The sequence below is a fragment of the Neomonachus schauinslandi genome, chromosome 4 (genome assembly GCF_002201575.2).
Source record: "Neomonachus schauinslandi chromosome 4, ASM220157v2, whole genome shotgun sequence".
Taxonomy (NCBI): domain Eukaryota; kingdom Metazoa; phylum Chordata; class Mammalia; order Carnivora; family Phocidae; genus Neomonachus; species Neomonachus schauinslandi.
This window is the reverse complement of record NC_058406.1, coordinates 46244202-46264633: the sequence shown is the minus strand read 5'-3', so window position 1 is coordinate 46264633 and position 20432 is coordinate 46244202. Positions and strand designations below refer to the sequence as shown.

Here is a 20432-nt window from a genome sequence, read left to right as displayed (position 1 = left end):
GGGGTCTTTTCTGGTTCCATACAAATTTTAGGATTATTTGTTCCATTTCTTTGAAAAAAGTGGATGGTATTTTGATGGGGATTGCATTGAATGTGTAGATTGCTCTAGGTAGCATTGACATCTTCACAATATTTGTTCTTCCAATCCATGAGCATGGAATGTTTTTCCATTTCTTTGTGTCTTCCTCAATTTCTTTCATGAGTATTTTATAGTTTTCTGAGTACAGATCCTTTGTCTCTTTGGTTAGATTTATTCCTAGGTATCTTATGGCTTTGGGTGCAATTGTAAATGGGATCGACTCCTTAATTTCTCTTTCTTCTGTCTTGTTGTTGGTGTATAGGAATGCCACTGACTTCTGTGCATTGATTTTATATCCTGCCACTTTACTGAATTCCTGTATGCGTTCTAGCAGTTTTGGGGTGGAGTCTTTTGGGTTTTCCACATAAAGTATCATATCATCTGCAAAGAGTGAGAGTTTGACTTCTTCCTTGCCAATTTGGATGCCTTTGATTTCTTTTTGTTGTCTGATTGCTGTGGCTAGGACTTCCAATACTATGTTGAATAGCAGTGGTGATAGTGGACATCCCTGCCGCGTTCCTGACCTTAGGGGGAAAGCTCTCAGTTTTTCCCCATTGAGAATGATATTCGCTGTAGGTTTTTCATAGATGGCTTTTATGATATTGAGGTATGTATCCTCTATCCCTATACTCTGAAGAGTTTTGATCAAGAAAGGATGCTGTACTTTGTCAAATCCTTTTCCTCATCTATTGAGAGGATCATATGATTCTTGTTCTTTCTTTTGTTAATGTATTGTATCACATTGATTGATTTGCGGATGTTGAACCAGCCTTGCATCCCAGGGATAAATCCCACTTGGTCATGGTGAATAATCCTTTTAATGTACTGTTGGATCCTATTGGCTAGTATTTTGGTGAGAATTTTTGCATCCATGTTCATCAGGGATATTGGTCTGTAATTCTCCTTTTTGATGGGGTCTTTGTCTGCTTTTGGGATCAAGGTAATGGTGGCCTCATAAAATGAGTTTGGAAGTTTTCCTTCCATTTCTATTTTTTGGAACAGTTTCAGAAGAATAGGTATTAATTCTTCTTGAAATGTTTGGTAGAATTCCCCTGGGAAGCCATCTGGCCCTGGGCTTTTGTTTTTTGGGAGATTTTTGATGACTGCTTCAATTTCCTTAGTGGTTAGAGGTCTGTTCAGGTTTTCTATTTCATCCTGGTTCAGTTTTGGTAGTTGGTACATCTCTAGGAATGCATCCATTTCTTCCAGGTTATCTAATTTGCTGGCATAGAGTTGCTCACAATATGTTCTTAGAATTGTTTGTATTTCTTTGGTGTTGGTTGTGATCTCTCCTCTTTCATTCATGATTTTGTTGATGTGGGTCATTTCTCTTCTCTTTTTGATAAGTCTGGCCAGGGGTTTATCAATCTTGTTAATTCTTTCAAAGAACCAGCTCCTAGTTTCGTCGATCTGTTCTACTGTTCTTTTGGTTTCTATTTCATTGATTTCTGCTCTGATCTTTATTATTTCTCTTCTCCTGCTGGGTTTAGGCTTTATTTGCTGTTCTTTCTCCAGCTCCTTTAGGTGTAGGGTTAGGTTGTATACTTGAGACCTTTCTTGCTTCTTGAGAAAGGCTTGTATTGCTATATACTTTCCTCTTAGGACTGCCTTTGCTGCATCCCAAAGATTTTGAATAGTTGTGTTTTCATTTTCATTGGTTTCCATGTATTTTTTTAATTCTTCTTTAATTTCCTGGTTGACCCATTCGTTCTTCAGTAGGATGCTCTTTAGCCTCCATGTATTTGAGTTCTTTCTGACTTTTGTCTTGTGATTGAGCTCTAGTTTCAAAGCATTGTGTTCTGAAAATAGGCAGGGAATGATTCCAATCTTTTGGTACCGGTTGAGACCTGATTTATGACCTAGGATGTGATCTATTCTGGAGAATGTTCCATGGGCACTAGAGAAGAATGTGTATTCCGTTGCTTTGGGGTGGAATGTTCTGAATAGGTCTGTAAAGTCCATTTGGTCCAGTGTGTCACTTAAAGTCTTTATTTCCTTGTTGATCTTTTGCTTAGATGATCTGTCCATTTCAGTGAGGGGGGTGTTAAAGTCCCCCACTATTATTGTATTGTTGTCGATGTGTTTCTTTGCTTTTGTTATTAATTGGCTTATATAATTGGCTGCTCCCATGTTAGGGGCATAGATATTTACAATTGTTAGTTCTTCTTGTTGGAAAGATCCTTTAAGTATGATATAGTGTCCTTCCTCATCTCTTATTACAGTCTTTGGTTTAAAATCTAATTTGTCTGATATAAGGATTGCCACCCCAGCTTTCTTTTGGTGTCCATTAGCATGGTAAATGGTTTTCCACCCCCTCACTTTCAATCTGGGGCTGTCTTTGGGTCGAAAATGAGTCTCTTGCAGACAGCATATCGATGGGTCTTGTTTTTTAATCCAGTCTGATAGCCTGTGTCTTTTGGTTGGGGCATTGAGCCCATTTACATTCAGGGTAACTATTGAAAGATAGGAATTTAGTGCCATTGTATTGCCTGTAAGGTGACTGTTACCGTATATTGTCTGTGTTCCTTTCTGGTCTATGTTGCTTTTGGGGTCTCTCTTTGCTTAGAGGACTCCTTTCAAGATTTCCTGTAGGGCTGGTTTTGTGTTTGCAAATTCCTTTAGTTTTTGTTTGTCCTGGAAGCTTTTTATCTCTCCTTCAATTTTCAATGACAGCCTAGCTGGATATAGTATTCTTGGCTGCATATTTTTCTCGTTTAGTGCTCTGAATATATCCTGCCAGTCCTTTCTGGCCTGCCAGGTCTCTGTGGATAGGTCTGTTGCCAATCTAATGTTTCTACCCTTGTAGGTTACATATCTCTTCTCCCGAGCTGCTTTCAGGATTTTCTCTTTGTCTATGAGACTCGTAAGTTTTACTATTAGATGTCGGGGTGTTGACCTATTTTTATTGATTTTGAGAGGGGTTCTCTGTGCTTCCTGGATTTTCATGCCTGTTTCCTTTCCCAAATTAGGGAAGTTCTCTGCTATAATTTGCTCCATTATACCTTCTGCCCCTCTCTCTCTTTCTTCTTCTTCTGGGATCCCAATTATTCTAATGTTGTTTCGTCTTATGGTATCGCTTATCTCTCGAATTCTGCCCTCGTGATCCAGTAGTTGTTTCTCTCTCTTTTTCGCAGCTTCTTTATTTTCCATCATTTCATCTTCTATATTACTGATTCTCTCTTCTGCCTCATTTATTCTAGCAGTTAGCGCCCCCATTTTTGATTGCACCTCATTAATAGCCTTTTTGATTTCTACTTGGTTGGATTTTAGTTCTTTTACTTCTCCAGAAAGGGTTTCTCTAATAACTTCCATATTTTTTTCAAGCCCAGCTAGTATCTTTAAAGTGATGATTCTGAACTCTAGATCTGACATTGTACTAATGTCCGTATTGAGTAGGTCCCTGGCAGTCGGTACTACCTCTTGTTCTTTTTGTTGAGGTGATTTTTTCCGTCTTGTCATTTTGTGCAGAGGACAATAGATTAATGAGAGAACAAAATGCTAGCAGAGTAACAACGTCCCCAGAAAATATACTCTAAACAAATCAGAAAAAACCTGAAGCAGTGGGAAAAGAAAGGGAAAGAGAGAAAAAAGAAAAAGAAAAAAAAGAAAAAGATAAAGATAAAAACAAAAACTAACAAAACAAAACAACAACAACAAAAAAACCAGAATGTGATCAAATATGATCAGTGCCACACTCTAGATTTGGGGTGTATTTTGGTCTTTTAGAAGAAAGTGCCTCCCAAAATTTTAAAGAAAGAAAAACTTATATATGTACAAAAATTAGGGTTGATATGATGAAGGGATGAAATATGATTGTAAAGATAGAAATTATAAAAATTTTATAAAAGGAATTGAATAAAAGTTGTTTGAAAAAAAATTGAATAAAAGTTGTTTGAAAAAAGAAAGAAGAGGATTTAAAAAAAAAGGGAGAGGATGTGATCAGGCAGGGGAATAGAAAACACCATATACTAGAGATTTAGGGTATATTTTGATCTGTTAGAAGAAACTATCTCAAAATTTTAAAGAGAGAACAACTTATATATATAAGCCAAAAATATGGGTAACTACTATGAAGGGATAGAATATGACTCTAAAAATGAAAAATAAAAATGTGTTTTTTTTTAAAAAAAAAGGGATTGATAAGATGTTGGTTGAAAAAGGGAAAAAGAAAAATTCAAAAAGAAAAAAAAAAGAAAAAAAGACAGTTAAAAAAAAAATTAACTTTGAAAGACTACAGAATCATGGTAAAAAAGCCATGAATTCTATGTGCAGTAGTCCCCTAGAGCTGGAGTTCTGCCGTTCTCATTGGTGGGTAAACTTGGTCTTGGCTGGCTGTTCTCGCTGATCTTCTGGGGAGGGGCCTGTTGCCGTGGTTTCCAAATGTCTTTGCTGGAGGCAGAATTGCCCCGCCCTTGCCCCCTCCCAGCTAAGTAATCTGCTGGGGTTTGCTCTCCGGGGCTTTTGTTCCCTGCGAGCTTTCCATACAGCTTTGGAGGCGGAGACTGAAAATGGCGGCCTCCCAATCTCCGCCATGGAGTAGCCGAGAACTCGGGGCCCCCCTTCTAAGTGAGCCCCCAGAGAAAAGCCGTCAGTCACTCCCGTCTCCCCGGTCTCCAGCCGCACTCCGTGCTCACCTGGCCTGTGACCGCGCGTTTCTATCTCTGGCACCCGACCCCGGGTGGAGTCTCCAAACCCAGCAGATCCCTGCAGCGCACTCCCGCGCGGCTCCTCCCAGGGGAGGAAGGTGAGTCTCCCCGGATCTGCCGCTTGTTGGGTCCCTGCTGGAGGAGCAGTGGCCCGACTGTGCCGCGGATCACGGTTTATGGCAACCCCGAGCTGAGAGCCCGCGCCTGGGCTCCGCCTCTGCAGCCGGCTTCCCTGCTCCGATACCTGGGAACTCTGCCACACTCAGGCACCCCCGGTCTTTCTGTGACCCCGAGGGTCCTGAGACCACACTGTCCCGGAGGGTTCCACCCCCCGCTTAGCCACCAGAGTGACGTCCCTCGGCGGAGCAGACTTTTAAAAGTTCCGATTTTGTGCTCCGTGGCTCTATCACTTGCCAGAAGCGGCCGAGGGAGGCCCCTCCCCCGCTGTCTATCCTCCCGAATATCGCCTCGGATTCACTTCTCCGCACATCCTACCTTCCAGAAAGTGGTCACTTTTCTGATGAGAGAGTTGTTGCTCTTCTTTTCTTCGATCTCCTGTTGAGTTTGTAGGTGTTCAGAATGGTTTGATCCCTATCCAGCTGAATTCCTGAGACCAGACGAAATCCAGGTCTCCTCCTCCGCCATCTTGCTCCACATTAAGGCTCTTTGATAGCACATTTTAGTCAGTGCGGTGTAAGTTTTTTCTTAATTGTCTTACTCAAAAGTAAACTAGTTGGGAAATATTATCACTTTATCCAATCACTTCTCATAGAAAAAATTAGAAATGTCAATAAATTGAACATGCTTATAATAATATTTACTTAATCGCCCTATATAGGATTTAGAAGTAGTTATATTATAAAAATAATATAGTTTATATAATTCAGAAATAAAAGTCCTCCTTCTCCATCATCAAACATCCCATTTATACTCTTAGGGTAGCTACTACTATTAACAGTTTCTTCAGTTGCCTTCCAGAAATATTCTTTGTGTAGATAAGTATATGTGTATGACTGTCTAATGGAATTATACACACATATACAAGACGTATGTATCCTATTTGTTAAAAAAAGATATACTTTTATAAGGTATTTTGAGTGACTTAAATATGTTCTTTAGCACACACACTGAGGAAAAGTAGATAAATTGATACGAACATTAAAAATGTAACAAAAATATAATTTCTTTATTTGAAGTCTTATAATTATTCTAGTGATATAGATTAAGAATAAAATTTCTGTAGTACAGTTTAATAATGAGATTTTAAATCCATATTTTTATGAAAACAAAATATTAATTTGCATGGCAGATTTTTGTCCTCAATACGTGTTCTTATTACCTGTCATACTGAAAATAGTGGGTTATATTTGGGAGTGGGATTATCTGTGAGTGCTGTATAGGGAGAGTTTTGGGCTTCTCTAATACCATATTGTATGAGTTTTTTTTTAAAGCAATGAGCACATTCTACTTTTATTAAAATGCAAGAAAATATTTTTTTTTTAAAGATTTTATTTATTTATTTGAGAGAGAGAGAATGAGAGACAGAGAGCACGAGAGGGAAGAGGGTAGAGGGGGAAGCAGACTCCCTGCCGAGCAGGGAGCCCGATGCGGGACTCGATCCCGGGACTCCAGGATTATGACCTGAGCCGAAGGCAGTCGCTTAACCAACTGAGCCACCCAGGCGCCCGAAAATATTTTTTTTCATTGCAATCACTTTTATTTTTTGTTTCTTGTTGCTTTTTCATTTGCTTTTTTTTGTTGTTTTTATTTTTATTCTAGTTAACATACAGAGTTCTACTGGTTTCAGGTGTACAATTTAGTGATTCAGCAGTTCCATACAACACTCAGTGCTCATCATGATAAGTGGACTCCTTACCCCATCACCTATTTCACCCTTCCCCCCACCCTCCTCACCTCTGGTAATCATTAGTTTGTTCTCTATAGTTAAGAGTCTGTTTCTTGGTTTGTCTTTCTCTTATTTTTTTCCCTTTCCTTGTTTTGTTTCTTAAATTGCACATGAATGAAATCCTATGGTGTCTTTCTCTGACTTATTTCGCTTAGCATTATGCTGTCCAGCTCCATCCATGTCACTGCAAATGGCAAGATTTTGTTCTTTTTGATGGCTCAGTAATAATCCATTGTGTGTGTATTAAACCACATCTTTATCCATTCATTGATCAATGGACACTTGGGCTGCTTCCATATCTTGGCTATTATAAATAATGCTGCTATAAACATAGCGATGCATATATCCCTTTGAATTAGTGTTCTTGTATTTTTTGGGTATATACCCAGTAGTGCAATTGCAGGATTGTAGGGTAGTTCTATTTTTAACTCTTTGAGGAACCTCCATACAGTTTTCCACAGTGGCTGCACCACTTTGCATTCCCACCAGTGGTGCATGAGGGTTCCTTTTTCTCCACATCCTTGTCCATGATGTTTCTTGTGTTTTTGATTTTAGCCATTCTGACAGGTGTCAGGTGGTATCTCATTGTAGGTTTGATTTGCATTTCACTGATAATGTGATGATGAGCATCTTTTTTCGTGTGTCTGTTGGCCGTCTGTATGTATTCTTTGAAGAAATAAATCTCTGTTCATGTCTTCTGCCCATTTTTAATTGGATTGTTTTTTGGATGTTGAGTTTTATAAGTTCTTTTTACATTTTGGATACTAGCCTTTTATCAGATATGTCATTTGCAAATAATGATAGAAAATAGTTTTAAAACATAATGATTTAAATTTTAAAAAATGTTCTCATTAACTAAGCTCATTTTTTTTTTTAATTCTGGTTTTAGGCTTGTGTGGATGTCAGAGCCAGTTCAGTGTTTTGGCAGCAGATGGAATTTGCAGATAGCCTCCAGGGCCATCCCAAGTTGCCAGAATGGTTATCCACACACCCTTCTCATGGAAATCGAGCTGAGCACTTGGATAGACTCATACCTCAGGTGAGCTAACACTGTATAAGGCAAGACATTGTTTTTACTGTATCATTTATTTTTAATGCAGTTGCTTCTTGTGCTTAGAAAAAGAGAGTTCTAGTCTAGCCTATCAAATATTTTGATCACTGTAATTATGGATTCTCGATTTTTAAAGGATTTGACTGAAAAGTAAAAATCCTGCTTGTCCACAAGTCTTGGGGAATAAATTGCTGTTTAGTTGACTTTTCTTGATGGTGAAAGTTTAACCTTTTTAGAATCATACCTTTTAATTTTAACTGATTTGGCAAAAGTCTAAAACTCAAAGTATGTATTTTTCATAGATACTGATCATAATTTAGTCTTTTCTTGGTGATTTAAGCTTTGTTAAAAAGCTTGTTAAAAATACCAGTTAATGAACTGTGCAAAATTTGTCAATTAATTATTAATTTCGATAGTGATGCTGGAATTTGTTTTCTTAGAAAAAAAATCTCTTTGTATTAGTTTGCTTTTTGGTTATTTATTTGTTTATAAAGCATGTGCTGTGTGGCATTCTTTCTTTTTTGGTAGAATTCAATGGATCAAGTTGAAGCAGCTTTCTCTCAAGTAGTTTTTACTATCTTTTGAAAATCTTTTGACTTCATTCAAGATGTTTTCTGTAGTTATGACATTGGTACAAGATGGATGTCAGGCATGTCTAAGCCAGGCTACATCTCTCTCCTATTTCACTTGAACTAAATTTGCTGATTGGTTATAAAAGCAGACTATTCTTTAGGAATTTAAGAATTGGTATTGGTCTGTTTGCTAAAGGATAAAAAGGGATCCAGGTTATTATAAAAGTTATCTTTCAGTATGACTTCAAATTCAGCTTAAGATATATTGGGTTCCTGTTAAAGAAATGATGCTAGTAAGTACAGGGGTACAAAGAGAAATAAGACATGGTTCTTGATACTTTCATGCTAAGATAAGTACAGATTGATTCTTAATACAACAGGGAATATGACTTACAAGAAAAGTAAAAATGTTGTGGTATGCAATTTGAAGGAATAATAGCCAGCATCTAGTTTGGAATGAGAAACAATCGCAAGATTCATTCATTCGTTTATGTGATCAGTATTTGTTGATACTCATTTCTAATCTACTGTTCTGTGTTCTGTTGCCGGGGAATGAGCAAGGACAAAACAAAACAGTCTTTGCTTTTTTGGAGCTAACATTTTAATTAGATAATTCAAATAATAAACAAACAAACATACATGTAGTATGTCAAGTAGTGATAAGCATGAGGGGGAAATATAAAGCAGGTTAAAGGTAGTAGAGAGGGCTGGGCAGCAGAGAAGGTTTACTAGTCTGTGTTCATGTGTCAAGGAGAGCCTCACTGAATAGAATCTGGAAAAGCCCTGGAGCAAATCCTGTGAATATATGGAGGGAGTCTTTTAGGCTGAGGAAGCAGCCAGTGCACAGGACCTAAAGTGAGAGTATGTTTGATGTGTCCAGGGAATAGCCAGGAAGACATGGAGGTGGAATGGAGTAAGGGAGGAGGGGAGAATGGTTGAGATGTAGGGGGACCAGACCATGAAGGGTCTTCTAAACCACTGTAAGGTCTTTTATTTCAAGTGATGAGGGAAGCTAGTTTCCTCATCACTCAGGTCTGGTGTGAGCAGCAGAGGAGTGAATTGACCTGATTCATGTGTTTTATAGTGATCACTGGGGCTCCTGTGTGGAGAGTGGACTGTAGTGGGGCAAGGGTGGAATCAGGGAGACTATTTAGGAGGCTCTTGCAAAAATCCTGGTAAGACATTATGGAGACAGAAGAGAGTGAGAGAAGTGGTCAGATTTTGGATATATTTTGAAAGGGATGATATCAGAATTTGTCCACAGCTTGGGCATACTTTGTACCTTTTATGAGCATTGGGAATAGCCAGACATGGGTTCTTAAGACCTTTCCTAAATATATTTCATTTATACTCCTAATTCGAAGAAAAAAATATTTGAGAAAGAAATAACAGTGAAATTTACTTGATATAATATATAGTAATAATTCCTCTTAAAAGGGCAACATAGGACTGGGATTATATTGTGTTAGTAATTGATGTGTACTGAAGCTCACTGGCTCTGAGAGTCTTCTCAGTGATACCTACGACCCAGGGGCCTTCTACTGCCCTGGCAAGTTTAGCCTGTCTCTTAATTCCTAATAACCACATGGTTTTCTTTTAGAATTTCCTTTCTTTGCATTTTTGCTCAGTGAAATTCTAAAAATATATGGCTTGCTTAAGCTGGATAATGAATTCTAGCCACCTTTCGTCTGAAGCTTGTCCTATATTCTGTAAAAAATGTGCTTTAGAGAAGTCTTTAAAATAATAATGAATTGATTAGTGAATATGAGGAAAAGTGGTTGGAGAAACAAATATGTTATTTGGGAACCAATGATGAAAAACACTGGGAGATTTTTTTTTTCCTTCTAAAAATAAACTATCCTAGTTCAGAAACTTAATTTGAAAACCTCATATAATTTCTTACATTTTGCCCCCAAGTGATTAAATTCAATTTGAAAGCAATAAAACTCTACTACAATATTGGGAATAATTCAGTGGTTGAAGTGAAGCTGATAGTGCAAGAGTATACTGTTAATTAGAATGTCAAGTAGTGATAAGCATGAGGGGGATTGGAATTCCCTACCATTCTAATTTCTATAATGAAACAAAGTGATTCCTCAGGCAATATATAGAATTATCTGAGTCTATAGACTACTACTAAGGACTACTTTTGTTGTTGTTGTAGTTAAATTTTATTTAAGGTTTTTTTTTTCCTCCATTTACGTGAATACAGTGTTATATTCTACCTAAAGCTCCTGACAGTATGCCTGAATTGATGTACACATCTCAGAGGTAGTTGGGAATACAGCACCAGAACACAGAGAAATCTAGGCAAGAGATGAGGATTTCAGAGTCACCTGAAAAAGGTGATAGTTGAAGCAGAGTAGATGAATTCACTTAGGAAGTAAACAGAGAAAAAGATCCTGGACAGAGGTTAACAGTATAAAGTAGTTTACATATTTAATTGGTAGGAAGAAGATTGAGCCTGTAGTAAATCAGATTTATAGGAGGAGAAAAGATCAAGAAAATCAGGAAAGTAAGATTCTTTGGTTCTATGATAAATCTTGATAATTTTGATTTTTTAAAAAAAATTAACTTACTGAAGATTGTGTATTTTTTATTTCTTACTGGATTCCCTGAATATCATCAAAGAAATTTATTATTTCCTACCATAGCATATCAAGATTTAAGATATTTTAAATCTATACTTGGTGCATTCAACAATTATTTATTGATCATGTGTTAGGCCAGACCATAGGTGTTACAAGTGTTGTGAACAAATTACACAAAAATCCCTGTCCTCATGAAGCTTATGCAGTAAAGGGAGACAGACAATAAATAGCATTAATTAGTAATGTATAGAATAGATCACTGATATATTGTATACTAGTCAGTAATGAGTGTTAATGAAGAAAATAAAGGAAGAACAATGTATTAGTCAGCTTGGGCTGCCGTAGCAAAATACCAGAGACTGGGTGGCTTAAGCAACAGAAATTTATTTTTTCACAGTTCTGAAGGGTAGAAGTCCAAGGTCAAGGTTCTGGCTTAAGCAATAGCAATTAATTTTTTCATAATTCTGAAGGCTAGAAGTCCAGTAATTTTCTGGCAGATTCAGTTTCTGGTGAGGTCTTTCTGGCTTGCAGACGGCTGTCTTCTAAAACATTGTGTCCTCACCTGGTGGAGAGAGTGAGTGTGTTGGTGTCTCTTCCTTTTCTTATTAAACTGATAAGAACAGATACTACACTTGACTTAGCCTTTTCTTATAAGGGCATGTTAATTCTTTCATGAGGGCTCCACCCTCATAACCTCTTCTAAACCTAAATTACCTCATCTCCCCATCTTCAAATACTGTCATCACATTGGAGGTTAAGGCTTCAACATAAGAATCTGGGGTAGGGGGCAACAGTCCACTCCATAGTGGGTAGGTAATGTGTGAGCAGAGGTGGTCAAGGTCCTGGAACAGCTGTTTGAAATGGGGTTAGTCAGAGAAGGTTTCACTGAGAAGATGGTATTTGAAGGAAGAATGAAATAAATGAAAGAATGAGCCATGTGACTTCCTAGGCGAACACCCTTCCAGGCAGAAGAAATAGTAAGTACCAGGCCTTGAGGTCGGAGTGAGCCTGGTGTATTTGAGGGACAGCAAGGAGACCAATGTGGCTGGATGGGGTAAGCAATGGAAAGTGGAGAGTGCAGGTTTTGAAGCCAGTGTGAGGACTTTGGCTTTTGGTCACAGATGGGACACCAGTGGAAAGTTTGGAGCAGAGCACTAGAGGAGTAACAGGATTGACTTCTGTTTGGAGAGAATGTGATCTGTAGCTCCTCTACAAAGCACTAAAATCATATAATTTTGAAGTATTTTAATATAGTATGTCGTTCAGAAAATAGACTGGTTCCTTGTTTTGTCTTGCTTTTAAAATCAAGAAAATGATGTTGAGTGAAATAAGTCAATCAGAGAAAGACAAGTATCATATGATCTCACTGATATGAGGAATTCTTAATCTCAGGAAACAAACTAACAGTTGCTGGAGTGGGGGGTGGGGTGGGAAGGATGGGGTGACTGGGTGATAGACACTGGGGAGGGTATGTGCTCTGGTAAGTGCTGTGAATTTTGCAAGACTGTTGAATCTCAGATCTGTACCTCTGAAACAAATAACGCAATATATGTTAAGAAAAAAAAAAAAAAGAAGAAGAAGAAGGTAGCGGGAGGGGAAGAATGAAGCGGGGGAAATCGGAGGGGTAGACGAACCATGAGAGACGATGGACTCTGAAAAACAAACTGAGGGTTCTAGAGGGGAGGGGGGTGGGAGGATGGGTTAGCCTGGTGGTGGGTACTGAGGAGGGCACGTTCTGCATGGAGCACTGGGTGTTATGCACAAACAATGAATCATGGAACACTTCATCTAAAACTAATGATGTAATGTATGGGGATTAACATAAGAATAAAAAAAAAAAAAAAATTAAAAAAAAAAAAAAAATCAAGAAAATGCCCCCAAGTTAGAAAAAACTACACCTTTGCTATTTTTTAATGTGTATTCTGAGATAAAGCATGCATAAATACCTAGTTAAATATAATCCTGTAATCTACCAGCATTTAAAAATGATAAATACAGGGTTATAGTATTAATAATGTTTGTAGTTAATAAGAGATGATATGCTATAATTTTATTTACTTGAGTATTAATAATATTTGTAGTTAATAAGAGATATGCTATAATTTTATTTACTTGAAATAATCAGTTAAATTTAGGAAACAAATATTCCACGCATTTTGGTTACCATAACAACTTGGGTGAAAAATTGAAGAACAGATGTTAAATCAACCTGTTGATGTTTAATTTTATGACAGTTTTAAAATTATACTTAACACTGTTCAGATTTTAAATTTATGTATAACATAAGTTGTCCTTGAAAGAGATCCCTTATTTAACTTTCTTTCTGTAAAGATTGTTATAAAATATGGATGAATAGATGTGAATAAAGGCAATGGTATGATAACCCAGGATAGAAATTTACTTGAAAGATTTATTTTACAACCGGAAGCATTTAGACTGAATTTTTTATTTTCTGTTTCTCTCACTGACTCACTCTCTGCCATCCTTTTCTTGGTTGGGGGAAGGAGTTGGGGAATGATAGAATGTATAGGAAAAACATTTCATTTGGCCTTACTGTTGTTTAGGGTTATGTTATTATAATAATTTTGAATAGGATTTATTTTTTAATGACTCTTAGGACTTTCAACGTCAGCCTTATTTGTAAGCTGTTTTTTAAATCTTGGTGTTCAAATTTACTGCATTCAGTTTTTGTAGATACTGGCAGGCTGTAAATGCATTCATTTTAATCTCATTTTATCTTGAATTCTTTAAACTTTCAGGAATCTGGGGGTTGAGATCTTGTAAATCATTCTTATGCATTTATAATTGGACAAAGTAAATGCATAAATCATTAATATTATACATCTCATGAGTAGAAAATATGAGTGTTTAACATTGAAGTGAAATGTCATTGTTGGCCAGTGTACACAAACGTACACTGTTCACCTTACAGAATTTCATTTTGTCTGACATGGAGAGTGTTGAGGAAAAGGCAAATATCATAGCAGCTACTGTAATTGAATTGGCCTCTGAATCATATAAAGCCAGGAAGCCTGACAGTAACATTGTCTAAAACTTTAAAAAAATATTATGGTGCATGTGATGTGTATTTACTTGAGGCTGAAGTGAATGGGCCATTAGAAAAAATTGCTTTTAGGGGGAAAGAAAAGTATGATATTTTTAGAAAAATGTGTTAAAAAATGGAGTTGATTTTTTTTCTCTTGAAATGACTTAGTTTCTACTTTCAAAGGAAGCTTTTAATCTAATTATGAAGCTTCTCTGGCCATTAATTTTTTTCTCCTGTTTTTTTTTTTTCTTTTTTTAAATCTAATTACTGTGGTTTTATTTTTTATGAATAAGTAATTGCTATTTTACTTGATAGGAAGTGCCTAGAAGAATCCTGATGTGTACCAGCAGTTTCATAAATACTTTGGTTGTTATTGGGAATAAATACAGCCATTTCATAATATATTGTTCTCCTGTGTCAGGAGTGGTTGATTATAAAATTTATTTGAAAACTTTTTCTTATTTATCATTCTAGAGGAAAATTGACATGTGTCAAGGTGAACTTAATTTTTAAATTTTTTGTATTTATTAAAATTTTTAGTTACTTAAATAATTAACTTTTTTAGACCACTTCAAACACTAGTCAATGATTCCAATTTCCATTGCAGTTTATTATGAAAGGAAATGAAATGAATTGGAAAACATTTTTAAAGGTAAAATCGTGACTTACATAAATATAAGATGAACAATATCTGAGATTTTCTTTAACTTATTATTACTGAGAGAGCCAGTAATATGTTACAGCTAGCTGACGGGAGAATTTCAGAACCATAGGTATATAGACAATCAGGAATGCTGAACCGACTTTACAGACAGATGGAAAACTGATCTATTCATGAGGCAATGATCAGTTTGCATTCCACCAGACAGTTCGCTTACATTTCTGCAGACTTGTATTATTTGCGTTGTTATTAGTATTCTACAGATTATGGAGTTGTAAAACAGCTCTAAGGCCTTGAAAGGCAGAGGTGACACTCAAGGATGCACTTGATAGGATATCCAGTGTTCTTTTTTGCCCACTTCAAAGTCTTTCACAGTTTCTTCTGTTTTTATTTTCTATTGTCATCCATTTGCCTTTCAAGTAAAGACACTAAAATCATCCTGTAAGGCTAATATATAAATAGAAGTTTTTGTTTTGTTATTTGTAAGTAGCCACATAGCCATTATCCTTATTGTATTTCTTTTCTTTCTCTTAAAGTAACAAACTACTGTTCTCATTCATTCCTGTTAAATTTGTTTCCAGTGAGTTTTTGATTGAGGTTAGTTAAAATCCTAGGCTTTTTTTTTTTTTTTTTTTTTTAGTTTTTGCTTGCCTTTAGAAATTAAGGGAGAGAGCTTCAAGGGGGGTATAAAGGGATTGGTTTCATTTTTTCAGGATGTTGGGAAGAAAACATTTTTATCTACCCTTCAAAGGTTCTTCTGGCTGGTCTAAATTAAATTGACATGAGATAGATTAACAGGAGAAAAACAAATTTAATTTTGTACATATGGGAACACCACATACATGAGAGATTCAAAGACAGGTAAAATGAAGTATATATGCCATTCTGCGCTAAGGAATGGGATAAGGCCCTGGGGCTTCAAAGGGGAGGAGAGCAATTCACCAGGGCAGTAAGAAGAAGAGCAGATATTTGGTAATGAGATGTTTGCTCTTTCATACAGATGGGTCACTCAGATAAAATTTATTTCTGGTAATAACTCTTATTCTGGGAAAGACCCCCCAATTTATATTCTTCTAGGTAGTTAAGAGAGGAGCAAAATCTACTCTTGAGCCCACTGGGGTTTATTGCCTTCAACTCAAAATAGTCCATGTGCCAAAATGGCACATTTTAGGGAGACTTTTTCTGTACCCCTTCAAGGAAAAACATTTAAACCTTTCATGAATTATTTTGAACTAAAGGTATAGATATAAAATCAAGAATGAAGTCACAGAAATGCAGAAATGACAGGAAAATGGAGGATAGAGAGGAAAAACATCTTTAAAAGATTTTTTTATTATAAATCTTAAAAACACATGTAAAGATAGAGAATAATTTGAATAATTTAATGAATCCTCATTTTCCGCTCACATTCATTAGTATCAACCGTTTTGTAACTTGCTTCATTTGAATCTCCTCTTATTTTTTCCCATTAGAATTTTAATGTAAATGCCAGACATGAGGGCTTTCTCCCCAGTTACTCCAATATGTATTTTAGAAAGTAGTACCATTTTCATCCGCAGTTATACTATTATTCCTAAGAAAATTTATGGTAATTCCTTATTAAAAATAAATATCCTGGGGCGCCTGGGTGGCTCAGTCATTAAGCATCTGCCTTTGGCTCGGGTCGTGATCCCGGGGTCCTGGGATCGAGCCCCGCGTCGGGCTCCCTGCTCCGCGGGAGGCCTGTTTCTCCCTCTCACACTCCTCTTGCTTGTGTTCCCTCTCTCGCTGCCTCTCTCTCTTGTCAAATAAATAAATAAAATCTTTAAATAAATAAATAAATAAATAAATAAATATCCTGTCCATATGCAGATTTTTCTTTCTCAAAATATAGTTTTACTGTTGGTTTATTCAAATCCTGGTCCATCAAATTCATGTGTTGCATTTGATTATTTTGTCACTTGTCTCTTTGACTTCAGAACAGTGGCCCCTCCCTTTGTTTTTGTTTGTTTTTAAATATGCCGTTGACTTGTTGAATAAATCTAGCCTCACATTCTAGATTTATGTGATTGCTTTTTTGTGATATCATCTAATTTGTGTTAAAAAACAAAATTCAACTGAGTAAATTTAAAGACCAAATTGGTTTTATTCAGCAGTTTGTGAATTGGGCAGCATCCTTCTAGCATTAGAAAGGAGCTCCAAAAAATTGAATAAAATGAGAGACTTTTGTAAGCAGCAAGGGGCAGGGACAAGGAAAGAGGAGTTACCTCATCTTTCTTTGTGGGACGGAAGGGGTCTATCTGGCAGATTACCTCACTAAATGCTGACTGGGAAATTCCAGATTTACTGGTTTGAGGTTCCATTTTGGAAGAGGTTGAAACTGCAGTTAGGTTAGCTGTTAAGTCTTGGTTTGCTGATGTGGGGCTTACCACAATTGAGTCTATTTTGGGCCTGTGGTCTCTCTCTCTTTCTCTTTTTTTTTTTAACACTTGTTTCTCTGTATACCTGTAAACAGAAGTTAAATTTTGGCAAAAATATTTTATAGGCAGTGCAGCTGTGCTTCATATTGTTTTACATCAGGATTCTCTTGATCTGGCTGCTCACATTTAGTGATGCCACATTTGATCAGGGGTTTGGATGGTGATGGCCTGCCCCTTCCTTTGTCGATATGGTTTTCCCTCGTCTGGCCAGCAAGTGGTTGTAGGGTAATGATTTAGCACTCCATAAATACCCAGTTTTTCTTTTTTTTTTTTTTTCAAGATTTTATTTATTTATTTGAGAGAGAGAATGAGAGACAGAGAGCATAAGAGGGAGGAAGGTCAGAGGGAGAAGCAGACTCCCTGCCGAGCAGGGAGCCCGATGCGGGACTCGATCCCGGGACTCCAGGATCATGACCTGAGCCGAAGGCAGTCGCTTAACCAACTGAGCCACCCAGGCGCCCCAATATCCAGTTTTTCAACACCCTGAGAAGTGTCTTTGATTGAGGGGAACTATCATTGTCCTCTGTCTCAAAAGGCTAACCTGTGTGTGCGTCTTCAGGAGGAATCTATACAGAACAGTGAAGAAGGAACTCAGACCAGCCAAATTAAATCTAATGGAAGAAAAGATGTTGCAGCCACATTTTTCTCCTATGCAAGAGTAGATGTAAGAGGTAGATGGGAGAGATTTTTAAAAAATCAGAAAGATTTTAATAAGAGTTGAAAAGAAAGATGATCATAGGTAATTGTATTTAATAGACATTTTGTGTATGAGTGTCCTTAACTAATAACACCACAAAGACCTTCATCCAAACTAAATCTAACAATAACAACAACAAAAAGCCTCTGAAATGCCCATTTTCTTCCAGTAAGATAAGCTTCAAAGAGTAAAAAAAATCTAAAAAAAACAAATCTCAGGTATAATTTAAAAGCTTTCCTACATTGGAGAGGACAGCCTAGGTGCCCCCTGAAGCTGGCATGAGAAGGCTGATTTAACTACATTGAAAGTGACAGAAGAAGAAAGAATGACTTTACAAATATAAGATACATCCGTTCCAGAAAATTGCTAAACTTGTGAATACAGCAGACAAGCTGTAAAACTTTCAGTGGAGGTTGTGAAGAACAGAATTGATCCCCCAGAGCAAAGACTCATTGATGCTGGAGATAAAGGAACATAGCACAGCCAAATTAAAACACCCAAAGCTAAAAAAAGTCTGAAAAATGGAAGAACACTGAAAAAACATGAAATCAAGCTACATAGAACAGTAGAAAACACCAGTACCTTCGTTTATGTCTTAATTTCTTTGACTGTGGTTTCTATAACACGTTTGATTTAGATAACATTTCTCAAGATGGGTTTTTAGAACCCCAGAGCATCATGCCTGAGATGCCCTGAAATGACAATGCCTAGATATTTAAATTTGCCAAGTGTTTAACTTCATTGCAGAGATAGGATTTTATAAGCTGCCAAGTGTAAAGAGAAAATATAAAGATGCATATGAGTAAGAATGACTTTAGATCTTACCTTTTATATTTTGGAGAAGTGTAAGAGTTTAGGGTAAAAGAAATAAAACAAACAAACAAACAAAAACCAGTGGAAGTAATACACTTTGGTGTGCTATCTAGCCAAACCCACTTTTCTTTCTTTGAAGATAGAAGATCCCTTAACACATGGAACACATAGAACAATATACCAGTAAAGTACTTAGTAGCTGGAGTTCTCCTTCCAGAATCCAGATGATCAAGAATTAGATAGAATTTGTAGTTTGTTCTGTTTATATATGATTGTGATTCTAGCTTGCACCCTGCTATTCTTAGAAAACCACAGATAAGTAAGGAACTAATAAAGAATTGAGTTGAAAGTACGATAAATAAGATTCAACTGACACAAAAAACTAAATGCTAAGAAAGAGATGTATTTTTTTTCCAAATGTACATACATCTTTCAGAAAAATATTGGTCATTAACTTGAACAAAAATATGTATACTTAATATAAAAATGTTATGGTTCAAATTATCAGAACATAATATATTAAAATTAATATAACAAAAATTAAAGTATGGGCAGCCACATGAAAATTAAAATAAAATTCTTGTATGTATAAGACAAGAAATCCATAACAATAAGAGCTGCCTTAGAATAAAAAAAAATTTGTAATGGTTGTAGTTGTATTTTCATGGATTGCTGTCAAACCTATATGTAAAAAAAAACACTTTACCAATTTAAATGTCTCTATTAGACAGAAAAAGAGAAACAAAATTGATACACATAGTGTGCCCCAGACAGGGAAAATAAAATTAAGCAGAAATAAAATTATAAGAGTTGTTTTTTTTCAGAAATTTTGTCAAAGTGAAAATTATCAAGTCATTTATTTAGACAAAGAGTAAAAGGTAAATAGGATCAGGAGAAGAGCTATGATAATTAACATCCAGGAAAACCAAAATACTTGAGAGAATATTATTTTTAGGTAGATGATGTTAATGGCTCAGGTCAAAATCAGAAGTAATTAAAGTGTATGCATGCCTGTGTGTGTGTGTGAGAGAGAACTGCCAAAGTGGATACAGCTAGAAGTAGAAATTGTAACTAGAATGTACCTCCTCAAATTAATTTTTGAAGAGGTAAGGTATAATTAAATAAATAAAAACAACTGTATCACAAACCCAGAGTCATTACAAATTAGCAAAGAAAAGAGCACCTAGCCCTGATGGGGATTTACTTTGGAGAATTTTTCGGAAGTTTAAAGAACAGTTATTCAGTGAATAATTAACTCTAGCTTCAAAATATAGAAAGGGACATTGTTAATTATCTGATGCATTTTGTGAACATTTTGTTTTGACAAATTGATAAAAATACCACTTTTAAAAGAATTTATAGACTGGGGTCATTAACCAGCAAACAGTACAGTACTAGGTAACAATAATTATTTACTCGGAGCAAGTAAATTATCCTCAGATACATGGGTAGCGTAATAAAGGCAGTGCTGTTAACACAGAGGAAGGAACTCAGGACTCATTTTTGATTCCTTCTCTATATCCTACCCACAAGAAGATCTTGTCTACTGCCCCTTCACCACCACCGTCACCCTTCGCCTGGATTAACTGCAGTCATCTCATATTTTAATCTTCCTATTGTTTTTCACCTCATCCCCTAACAACAGCCTGTTTGCAGTACAGTAGCCGGAATGATCTTTTAATTGTTGTTTCCCTGTGTAAAACCTTTTAGTGGCATCTCTCGAATTCAGGATAAAAATCCAAACTCCCGCTGTCTTTAAGTCAGGTAATTTGGCCACTGCTTCCTTCTCCAACTTTTTCACATGTCCCTCTTCCCCAGGTTTTCCTTGAGTCCAGTTATTTCATACTGAGCTTGTTTTCTTCTCACTGCTCCTCTAGTTGCTGACTTCTCTGCCTGAAATATTCTTCCTTCA

General features: G+C 36.4%; 1 protein-coding gene across 3 annotated transcripts in view; it reads left to right on the top strand.

The window, feature by feature from the left end:
• OMA1 (OMA1 zinc metallopeptidase) overlaps nucleotides 1-20432 on the top strand; it is an 89159-nt gene that overhangs the window by 61861 nt on the left and 6866 nt on the right. For all 3 annotated transcript variants that reach the window (XM_021683946.1, XM_021683948.2, XM_021683947.1), the window contains one exon: nucleotides 7520-7669. In XM_021683946.1, coding sequence (XP_021539621.1) covers nucleotides 7520-7669 — 150 coding nt within the window. The remainder of the gene's footprint in view (nucleotides 1-7519; nucleotides 7670-20432) is intronic.